Source organism: Rhinoderma darwinii, chromosome 8 (genome assembly GCF_050947455.1).
Source record: "Rhinoderma darwinii isolate aRhiDar2 chromosome 8, aRhiDar2.hap1, whole genome shotgun sequence".
Lineage (NCBI taxonomy): Eukaryota > Metazoa > Chordata > Amphibia > Anura > Rhinodermatidae > Rhinoderma > Rhinoderma darwinii.
Window position 1 is genome coordinate 1,659,099 of NC_134694.1, and position 10,944 is coordinate 1,670,042.

A 10,944-nucleotide genomic window follows, 5' to 3' on the forward strand; every position below is an offset into this window, starting at 1 on the left:
TGTGTGGGGGCAGTTATGGGGCATTATACTGTGTGGGGGCAGTTATGGGGCATTATACTGTGTGGGGGCAGTTATGGGGGCATTATACTGTGTGGAGGCAGTTATGGGGCATTATACTGTGTGGGGGCAGTTATGGGGCATTATACTGTGTGGGGGCAGTTATGGGGGCATTATACTGTGTGGGGGCAGTTATGGGGCATTATACTGTGTGGGGGCAGTTATGGGGCATTATACTGTGTGGGGGCAGTTATGGGGCATTATACTGTGTGGGGGCAGTTATGGGGGCATTATACTGTGTGGGGGCAGTTATGGGGCATTATACTGTGTGGGGGCAGTTATGGGGCATTATACTGTGTGGGGGCAGTTATGGGGTCATTATACTGTGTGGGGGCAGTTATGGGGCATTATACTGTGTGTGGGCAGTGTCAGGGGGTATTATACTGTGTGGGGGCAGTTATGGGGTCATTATACTGTGTGGGGGCAGTTATGGGGCATTATACTGTGTGTGGGCAGTGTCAGGGGGTATTATATACACTTGTATACAGCAGGCTCAGGGGATAAATATTAATTCAATGGCATAGCATGTAAATAGGGGTGTGGCATTCAAAAAGGGGTGTGGTCTAAACAATTGTTCATTAATCGTAATCGAGGTCACACGTTCAATTAATCGTGATTTTGATTTAAGACATATTTGCCCAGCCTCAGTGAATAACGACATTGAAATCAATGGGACCGCGTGCTGTGCGTGGTTTCAACGCAGAGCACCCGGACGAGTTAGGCTGGGTTCACACACACTATTTACGGACGTAATTCGGGCGAATTACGTCCGAAAATGTGGCTCAAAAGCGTCGGCAATCATCTGCCCATTCATTTGAATGGGTCTTACGATGTTCTGTGCCGATAGTCATTTTATTTTATGCACCGCTGTCAAAAGGCGGCGCTTAAAAAAGACGCCCGCGTCAAAGAAGTGCCTGTCACTTCTTCAGACGTAAATGGAGCCGTTTTCCATGGACTCCATGGAAAAAAAGCTCCAATTACGTCCGTAATGGACGCAGCGAAAAGCGCCTGCACATGCGATTACGTCTGAAATCACGGTGCTGTTTTCTCCTGAAAACAGCCCCGTAATTTCAGCCGTAACGGACGCTGCCGTGTGAACAGACCCTCAGGCTCAGCTAAATGAGCCCTTAGAAACAGAAGCGACAACCCGATGAGAAGTTCAGTCTAGTGGGAGAGATCACGACTGATCGGAGTATTGATACGAGCGGCAATCATCATAGTAGCCGTATTATCGGCGCTTGGCTTGGCGGTCTTGCGCACCAGATACAGATTTGGGTTGTTCCTTTTTTCTGCGCAGTTGCTGGGATCCGGAGTTCTCCATCTGCTTCCACTAGAAATAAAATAAAGCGTGGGAAAGAAGTCTTAAAATGTAAAGGGGTCATGACTTTAATTAGCTCCATCCCCCTCCTCAGTCTCAGAGTAATCACCGAGTTTCTGAGAGTTGGGGAATCTCTGAATGTTTCCTGGTGCCGGCGCCGGACATGATCAGCAGCGCCTGTTATCGGGGCTTAATGTTTGGACGGATGATTGGCAGCCGATCAGATAAATCGTACTTTTTTTTTTTTAATCCCTTCGTTCACATCTGCGCTAGGGTCCCGTTCCGACGTTGACTAAGCTATTGATTTAGGCAAAACGACTGAACCCATGCACAACTGGGACAAATGGAAACCATTGGCACCAGATCCGTCACCATTGAATATCAATGGTGATGGAAACCAATGGTTTCCGTTTGTGTCTGTCAGGGCTCCGTTTCGACGGAAAGCTCCGACAAAATGGAGCCAGAGCGCCGATGTGAACGAAGCCTTAGCCATATTTAATAACGCTGAGGAACAAATAAGTAAAGGAGAGCTCTACATCCAGCTATTCAGAAGGGTTAATCCCGACTGGTCCATGGCCACATAGAGGGAACCTCTATTCTATGTGGTAACATTGGAGGACATCCTCAGCAGATGCCACCAGTTAACTGGCCCCCAAAAACCACAAATGATCAGTTTAACCCGCCGAGCAGCCTGTGACCTCCCCCCTCGCAGCAGACGGATCTCCACCTGGATGGGAGTTTCATGTGGTTTTTCTGCATCTGTTCCAGGAATCTGCGGCTCGTTGCTAAACAGACGTCGCGGCAAATTTAGGTTAAAAGGATCCGATTATTAACCCTGAAAAGATGTAAAAACCGCCCAAGAGACTCAACATTACAGCCAATAACCCAGAATATACTGCAGAGGTAATGGTCCTCGCAGGAGACGTCTCATCCCTCCCCATAGATCTCACCCCTCGAAGGCCCGTTCATCAGGGAGGACGGAGTCAATGTTTACAATAAAAGTCATTCTAAAACTACAACTCCCAACATCAACAACAATAAAAAAAATGATTTCAATATTCCTCCTGAGAAAACCACCCAAAGAAAGCATCCAGTAAAGATCTCTATGAGCCACGAGTGGCCGGCATCACCCCCTGGTGACATTCCTCAGGATCGGTGACCCCAGTGATCGGGATGATGGATGAAGTCTTTGGGATTCCATAGCAGGACCCTGAGCCGTGTCGACATCCACAACCTCCGAGTGGCCAAGCACAGACAATAGTTGGGAATTTACCCTTAAAGTACGAGATCACGTTCCTTGCCAGGATCCTGGGAGACGAACGATACACAAGGTTCGAGTGAATTGAAGGTTTGTGCGGCCTCATCCTAAAAAATGCCCCGTTTCAGCTTTATTCTACGACTTGCCTATAGTTACCCAGAATCCCCATCATCAGCGGTCATATATATTAGGGTTATTGGTCACCCTCCTGTAAATGATGCCCGGCACTCGCAGGTTTATAGCAACGTCCTCTGCACCTGTTAAGCGCCCGGACCCATTAATCTCCGCACATTAAATGCACCAGGCGGCAGAACAACGACCTCGAGCCGTGACCTCCGCCGCTCCCCGTATAAACCGCGAAGCCTCGGGGATTATTTGCATGTTCGACTCATTGAACAAGTTATTAACATCCAGTGAGCTGTGAATCTCCCACCTCGGTCTGGACGTTACCCTCACGAAGAGGGAAACAACAGGAATATTTACACACTGGGCATGGGAACCCCTGGGCAGGTGACGCACCATTAAACCCAAGGAATGGCAGTCAGAGCACCTGGACATACAGTCACCTCCTAGCACTGCGGCCATACTCAACTACCCGCAACCTGCACAGCAGAGCCAGCCTGGCGCAAATAACAGAATAACACCAGTTCCTTATTATCAACCACCAAGTCGGCACCCGGGCACGTGGTGTGCACAGCATAAAGCAGCAGGAGGAAGCGTTCCTTTTGCAAACCAAAAATAACCGGAGCGGAATTTGCAGCCTGTTTGTTAGGAAACTGTGACATCAATGATGAACAAAGCCGAGAGCCCATGATAACCGGTATGAGGCGGGCACAGAGATGGCGCTGCCACGTACTACGACCACGTCTATGGGCACAGCTGTGATAAGAACCATCCTTCACCCCGTCACAGGGGGCAGAGCTTCACCCAGAGATTTAATGAACTTTTTAGTGTTTGTTTTTCTATTTTTTATCAGAGTTGTTGAAACTTCCTCCCTAAACATCGTAACGGCCCCTACGTGACGACCGAACGTCCATCTACAAGACCTGGACCTGCGTACAGGACGGCGGCCGACGCTCCGCACCTTCACGTATGCCAAGTGGCTGCAGTATGGAGTATTGGGGTGTTGCTGCTTTATTAGAAAGTGGGGGAGGGGTAGAGCTGAGGCCGTCTGTGCGAACATCTGCTGACTGCAGCGCTGGCAGATGGACCGGTCATGTATATAAAGGCCTTATAGGAGGAGACCTCTCGTCCTTATAACAGGATTACAAGTGCCAGGAACTTCTCATACACTTCACATCCTTCCGGTAAAAACTCCAATGAGAACGCCAGCCAGGCAGAGTAACCATTCAGGAGCCTGGGAAAGTTGCGTGTCAGGCGCTAGAGGCCATGATGACTATCACTCAGCTTTCCAAGGAACACATAACAACCCGACGACGCAGCCGAGATATTTAATAGGGATTTTTATCAGTTTTACTGCCAAGAAGTCCCAAATATAATCCGCCTGTAAGTTCCGGACTCTGTAAACGCAGGCGACGCGCTCGTTTTACATCTCAGCCGCAGAAAAGTCGAAATCTCCTTTCCCAATAAGGTTTTTATTTCACTCGACTTTCTAATTGGATTTGGGAGAAACATAATGGAACCTTTGTGGGCGAAACTGATAAGTGACAGGTGAAACGGAGACGTGGCTGCCGGCCAGTGCGCCATATTGTATCCCAGCCTGGCTCAGATGCCACGCTATCCGTCCTGGCGCGGCGATGACAGACTCCAAAAATCAGGAGGGGCACAGCGAATACCAGAAACTTCCCGTTAAACAATTCACTGAGAACTTTCTGCTCATTACAATCCATATGTGAATATAACCCGGAGTTTAATTGGTGCAATTAACGTCCCCGGTCCCCGCAGCGGGGGAGGGGTGAGGATACATGAACATAGGGTGATAATCGCACTTTTCTTTAAAGACGTCCCTTTGGGAAAATGATTTAAGGAGATGATCGGGCTTAAAATGACGGAGCTACTTAGCATTACACAGCCGAATAGACGGAGGAAAACATTCATCGGAACAGTCGTGTTATTCAGACGGCCCCTGGGACGGACGACCATCTGCCTGCAGATTACGGGCACCACGCTCACTTAAGATCGCTGTTTTCGCAGCTTGCCACCCTGGCGTCGCTTTATCTGGCTCCTAGCGACAAATTACACACAGAAGCAAATTAAAAATAACAATCTGGGGGCGCGCGGACTCGGCTCATTTGGGTACAGCTGCCGGGAAACTCCTGGAGAGAATTCTGCAATCAGACATGTCATTCACTACACGGCACAATCAGGGGATTCACGAGCGCCAGGCTGATCTGAAGAAACGCAATTTCCATCCAATTAATAAAAAAAATTGAAAAATCGGAAATATTATTCCAAATGTACAGACGCATCTCCACCCCCCCCCCCACTGACGTCTCCCCATCCCTGCCCCCGAGGGCAGAATATTACATAGCAGATGTCCCTGGGTACAAGTTCTCATCAAGTCTTCTCTAAAGTTTGATATTTTTTACCCTTCACAAAACTTTTCATTCATTGTCCTTGGGTTGGAGGTGGGGAATAATACCAGCCCCCAAGAATATAAAGTGGCAGCAGTGCATTCTGGGAAAGCGCGTGATTAGTCACACAATGTTAATCTGCATCGAAATAATGGAGACCAAATTTCGACCGATCCCCAGCTGTCGCTTTTTTTTTTTCAATGAAAAGAAAAATAAGATTTACAGCGTCAAGCGTCCGTGTGGCTTCAGGGTTGGGGGGGTGGGGGGAGGGAGGTCTGTATTCATTAGGGGCTCACAATGGAGGGGCCGCCTGTTAATGGGCCCAGATGACTTGCTATTGTAGAGCAGGGACATCCTGGGGGTGAGCCGGGAACTTTCTAAAGCCTCGGTGCCGTTCTCAAGCACCTGAGAGATCGAATACAACACGTGTGTAGCCCCCAGGTAGGAGCCCCCTTTACAAGAGCAGCAACCCCGCCATAAAGGACCCTTATAATGAAGCAGCGGATAGGAGTCACATGTGGTGGTAAATGTGGTAGTCACCTGACCGGACCATGGAATGACTGATAACAGGGAGCAATAGTTTGCATTCAATCCTACCGTGAATAGCACGACCGTGGTATTTACAGAATCAGAGCGCGCTAACCGCACCACATGGCGATCACTTACCTGCACTCCGTCCCGCTAGGGTCACATCTTCCATTATTCAGGCACGTTTCTCCCGGCTGCGTACACCGTAAACCTGCAAGAAGCGACACCGTCAGTAGGAGCAACGACAATACAGAGACTAAGTTATCCTTTCAACATTAAAAACACCCGTATTATACCATGTATCGGGAAGGATTTTGCTATGGGCAGAGTTCCCCGGGCGCTGCTCAGTCACTAGAGCCAACCACAAGTGTCCCGATACCCTGACCGTCAGTCTGGTCCTCCTTGTCGGCTGGGGCGCTGACGGGCACTGCACATAGGAGGGCACTACCCTGCAGACATACGGTCACCTGCGTGTTTATTGCTGCGGTCGCCTGTGCAGGGGGTTGACAGGGACATGTTATTTCCTGCACCGCAGCCTGGAGCAGAAAACAAAGAAATTCACTAAGCTGGGGGTGGGGGCGACGACACCGGCAGCCGCAGGTCTACAACCTCTGTGACTACAAGTCTCAGCCAGCTGGGCCAGTTAGTGGTACGCTAGGAGTTGTAGTGTTTCGTTTAGTCGTCATTATTTCCTCGACTCTCTTCCCAGTTAGTTTATTCACCCCCGACCCGAGACCCATAAACACCCCCCCCACCAAGAAGAAAAGTTTAGAAATATGAAGACTAGACAATGCTGCATCTGAGGGGTCATTCCGCTGCTTCACTATTGATGGAGTAACACCCCCAAGTGTCCTGAAGTGCCCAGTGTGGAGGAGGGGAAGTGCGACATACAAACAGCTCCCCCACCACCCCTCCGGGCTGCTCCTGGGAAAACACAACAGCTGCAGAGCAGGGTCTATTCTTCATCCCCAACAAAGAGGGAAATCAGAGCCGGCCATTGTGAGGAGCTCCGCACACCTCTCGCCACATTGTTCAGCACAGGGCAGGAATCCATGTCCCACTCCCCCCGTCACTTAATACCTGCAGCCGGAGCTCTAATAACCCCCTGCTAGGAGAGCACACTGCCACCTGTGTCTGGAGAGGGGGCATCAAAGTGAAGGTCAATCAACAAGATCCCACCTGTGAGGCCAAAGCTGCCATGACACTACAACCCCCAGCAGGCTCTGGTAACCACTGCTCATATAAATCCTGGACTCTGACACCCCACGTGTGGAGCGTCCCCCAGATAAGCAGCTTGGAGGAGCCCATAACGGAGCAGAATTACAATGACGACTGGGTGACAATCCGGTTATGTCGGCCATATTGGAAGTCGCCAATATAACTAGTAAAAAAGGGGACAGAACAGGGCGACTCCGACTCCTATATTTATTGGGGTTTATTATTTTTGGGAACTGCTCTAATAATGAATCACTTGGAAATTCAGCATCTTAATAAACCAGACAAGTCTCCCCACCCCCCATATTACCCGGCAAGTCATTCTGCGATAGGAAATGAATGATGTGAGCCCTGAAACTAGACGGGGAAAGTCTGCGCCTTCAGATCACGGTAGAGGAACAGAAACGGCTCCAAAACAAGTTCAGCAAATCATCGAATGTTCTACTCCACCCTAATGGGGTGTGAGCGGATCCGCAAACACCAGAAATAAAACACTCCACCAGTCAGGTCCCTGCACCACTGCGGCCTGAGGACGGGCAAAGCCGGGGACCCAGGAACCGTCCTAGAAACCCATCAACAATCCTTAAAGTAGCTTGTTAACCCCCTCCACGCTGAAGGCAGAAAACAATCACTGGACCCCGGTCTCCTCAATCGTCAGAACTCGGGGGTGAAATATTGACAAGAAACTTTGCAGCGTGTGAAAAGCAAACCTTCAATAGTAATTGAGTCTTATCTACTTCATGATCTGACCACTGGGGGTGCCATTCTCTAAGTCCTTACATCTACTGGGAATAAAGCAGTGAAGCGAAGTTCCCTGTGCCCGCTGCAGTTACCACCCGTGCAGGGTGAGAGGTTGTACATGAGATTAAGGAGAGATACGAGGCCTGGACTCCTCTGAGTGGGGGGACTCGGCTTCCGCCACTAAACAGAAAGCAGAAGAATGACTGTCCCCAGTCTGAGTGACAGGAAACCCTCAATTTGGAGCAGACAGTGAAACCGCTGATAATGAATCGCAAGCTCACGGGACAAGAACTTCAGTAACAGCAGATCAGGGGCAGGAGACCGTTACATCACTGCAGAGGCCCAGCTGTGTCTAGTGGCCCCACAATAAGAACGAGCCCAGCGCTGTAACAATATATAATACAGAAGATATAGATATATATACTGTATCTTCAGACACGGAGCTGCCCGCGAGCAGAGAGCACCGCCATACTCCGCAGCGCTGTACACAGGCTTCATCGACAGAAAGGACGACCCAAGGCAACAGCAAGAACTTGGTCACAAGCCACAAACAAGTAACAAACAAGTAACAAACAAGTAACAAATCTCCTGGTCTCCTTTTGGTCTTTTTCTGTTGTTGCCAAAACACTGAGAAATTATACAAAAGAAACAATGAGAAAGTCAAAACAAGAGGTGGATGGTGGAACTACAAGGCCCAGCCGGCTCATAGGACCTTCCTGGGAGTTATGGTGTCCAGGCTGCCTGCACTATGACTGTACAATGATGACAGACCTAGGAAAAGTCAGACGTCCCCGAGGATCACGACGCTGCCCCCCAGTAACGCGCGGGCGACGCGCTGCCCCCCCCCAGTAACGCACGGGCGACACGCTGCCCCCCCAGTAACGCACGGGCGACACGCTGCCCCCCCAGTAACGCACGGGCGACACGCTTCCCCCCCAGTAACGTGCGGGCGACACGCTGCCCCCCCCAGTAACGTGCGGGCGACACGGCCGCTGATACTGAGGAATAACATATAAGAAGCTGCAGCATCACACAGCAGGGGTCCTGAGAACATGTTACCCCCAAACATGAAGCAATTATCCCCCCCCTCCAAAAATAGTCAGCAATAAACTCATTAGCAGCGACTTCAGAGTGTCAGCTCTGCGGAACAGAAGCCAGAGAAGTGTTCAGAGCCTCGTTACATTGTATCAGTCTGTACACAGCTCCTGTCCGTTACATTGTATCAGTCTATACACTGCCCATGTCCGTTACATTATACCAGTCTATACACAGCCCCTGCACGTTACATTGTACCAGTCTGTGCACAGCTCCTGCCCGTTACATTGTATCAGCCTGTACACAGCTCCTGCCCGTTACATTGTATGAGCCTGTACACAGATCCTGTCCGTTACATTGTATCAGTCTGTACACATCTCCTGTCCGTTACGTTGTATCAGTCTGTACAAAGCTCCTGTCCGTTACGTTGTATCAGTCTGTACACAGCTCCTGCCCGTTACATTGTATCAGCCTGTACAAAGCTCCTGCCCGTTACATTGTATCAGCCTGTACAAAGCTCCTGCCCGTTACATTGTATCAGTCTGTACACAGCTCCTGCCCGTTACATTGTATCAGTCTATACACTGCCCATGTCCGTTACATTATACCAGTCTATACACAGCCCCTGCACGTTACATTGTACCAGTCTGTGCACAGCTCCTGCCCGTTACATTGTATCAGCCTGTACACAGCTCCTGCCCGTTACATTGTATGAGCCTGTACACAGATCCTGTCCGTTACATTGTATCAGTCTGTACACATCTCCTGTCCGTTACGTTGTATCAGTCTGTACAAAGCTCCTGTCCGTTACGTTGTATCAGTCTGTACACAGCTCCTGCCCGTTACATTGTATCAGCCTGTACAAAGCTCCTGCCCGTTACATTGTATCAGCCTGTACACAGCTCCTGCCCGTTACATTGTATCAGTCTGTACACAGCTCCTGCCCGTTACATTGTATCAGTCTGTACACAGCTCCTGCCCGTTACATTGTATCAGTCTGTACACAGCTCCTGTCCGTTACATTGTATCAGTCTGTACACAGCTCCTGTCCGTTACATTGTATCAGTCTGTACACAGCTCCTGTCCGTTACATTGTATCAGTCTGTACACAGCTCCTGTCCGTTACGTTGTATCAGTCTGTACACAGCTCCTGTCCGTTACATTGTATCAGTCTGTACACAGCTCCTGTCCGTTACATTGTATCAGTCTGTACACAGCTCCTGTCCGTTACATTGTATCAGTCTGTACACAGCTCCTGTCCGTTACGTTTTATCAGTCTGTACACAGCTCCTGTCCGTTACATTGTATCAGTCTATGCACAGCTCCTGTCCGTTACATTGTATCAGTCTGTACACAGCTCCTGTCCGTTACATTGTATCAGTCTGTGCACAGCCCGTGTCCGTTACATTGTATCAGTCTGTACACAGCTCCTGTCCGTTACATTGTATCAGTCTGTACACAGCTCCTGTCCGTTACATTGTATCAGTCTGTACACAGCTCCTGTCCGTTACATTGTATCAGTCTGTACACAGCTCCTGTCCGTTACATTGTATCAGTCTATACACAGCTCCTGTCCGTTACATTGGATCAGTCTGTACACAGCTCCTGTCCGTTACATTATACCAGTCTATACACAGCCCGTGTCCGTTACATTGTATCAGTCTGTACACAGCTCCTGTCCGTTACATTGTATCGGTCTATACACAGCCCCTGCACATGACATTGTATCAGTCTGTACACAACTCCTGTCCGTTACATTGTATCGGTTTATACACAGCCCTTGCACGTTACATTGTATCAGTCTTTACACAGCTCCTGTCCGTTACATTGTATCCGTCTATGCACAGCTCCTGTCCGTTACATTGTAGATACAGGAGTGTGGAGTGCCAGCTCTTGGGCTCAGTCTTTACCTTGAGTGGTGACCGTCATCGCCAGGACCAGTATAACGGCGGCTCCTGCCCCCTCCATTCCTCCTGGATGCGGCTACACCAGACACATAAGTCCCGGGGGCTCCACAACTAATAACCACAGCAGCCCGGGCACCGAAGCCCGCACAATGACCAGATCCCTCCGCCACAGGTGTCCCCGGAGTCCGCACAATGTCCTGGCCTCTCCGCCACAGGTGTCCCCAGAGGGCGCACAATGTCCTGGTCCCTCCGCCACAGGTGTTCCCGGAGACCACAATCTCCTCCAAGTCTCAGCAGGGAAATGCGGAGCTGGGCGGCCGTGCAGAGCTGAGTGTGTGCGCCGTGTCTCCT

At 49.9% G+C, this 10,944-nt stretch overlaps 1 protein-coding gene across 1 annotated transcript in view; it reads right to left on the minus strand.

Moving 5' to 3' along the window:
* NOTCH1 (notch receptor 1) overlaps positions 1-10,944 on the minus strand; it is a 49,885-nt gene extending 38,941 nt beyond the window's left edge. Inside the window, exons 1-2 of the mRNA XM_075834621.1 lie at positions 10,597-10,944; positions 5,834-5,906 (exon numbers count right to left, since the gene is read on the minus strand). Of these exons, the coding sequence (XP_075690736.1) occupies positions 5,834-5,906; positions 10,597-10,654 (131 nt within the window). The 5' untranslated portion in view covers positions 10,655-10,944. The remainder of the gene's footprint in view (positions 1-5,833; positions 5,907-10,596) is intronic.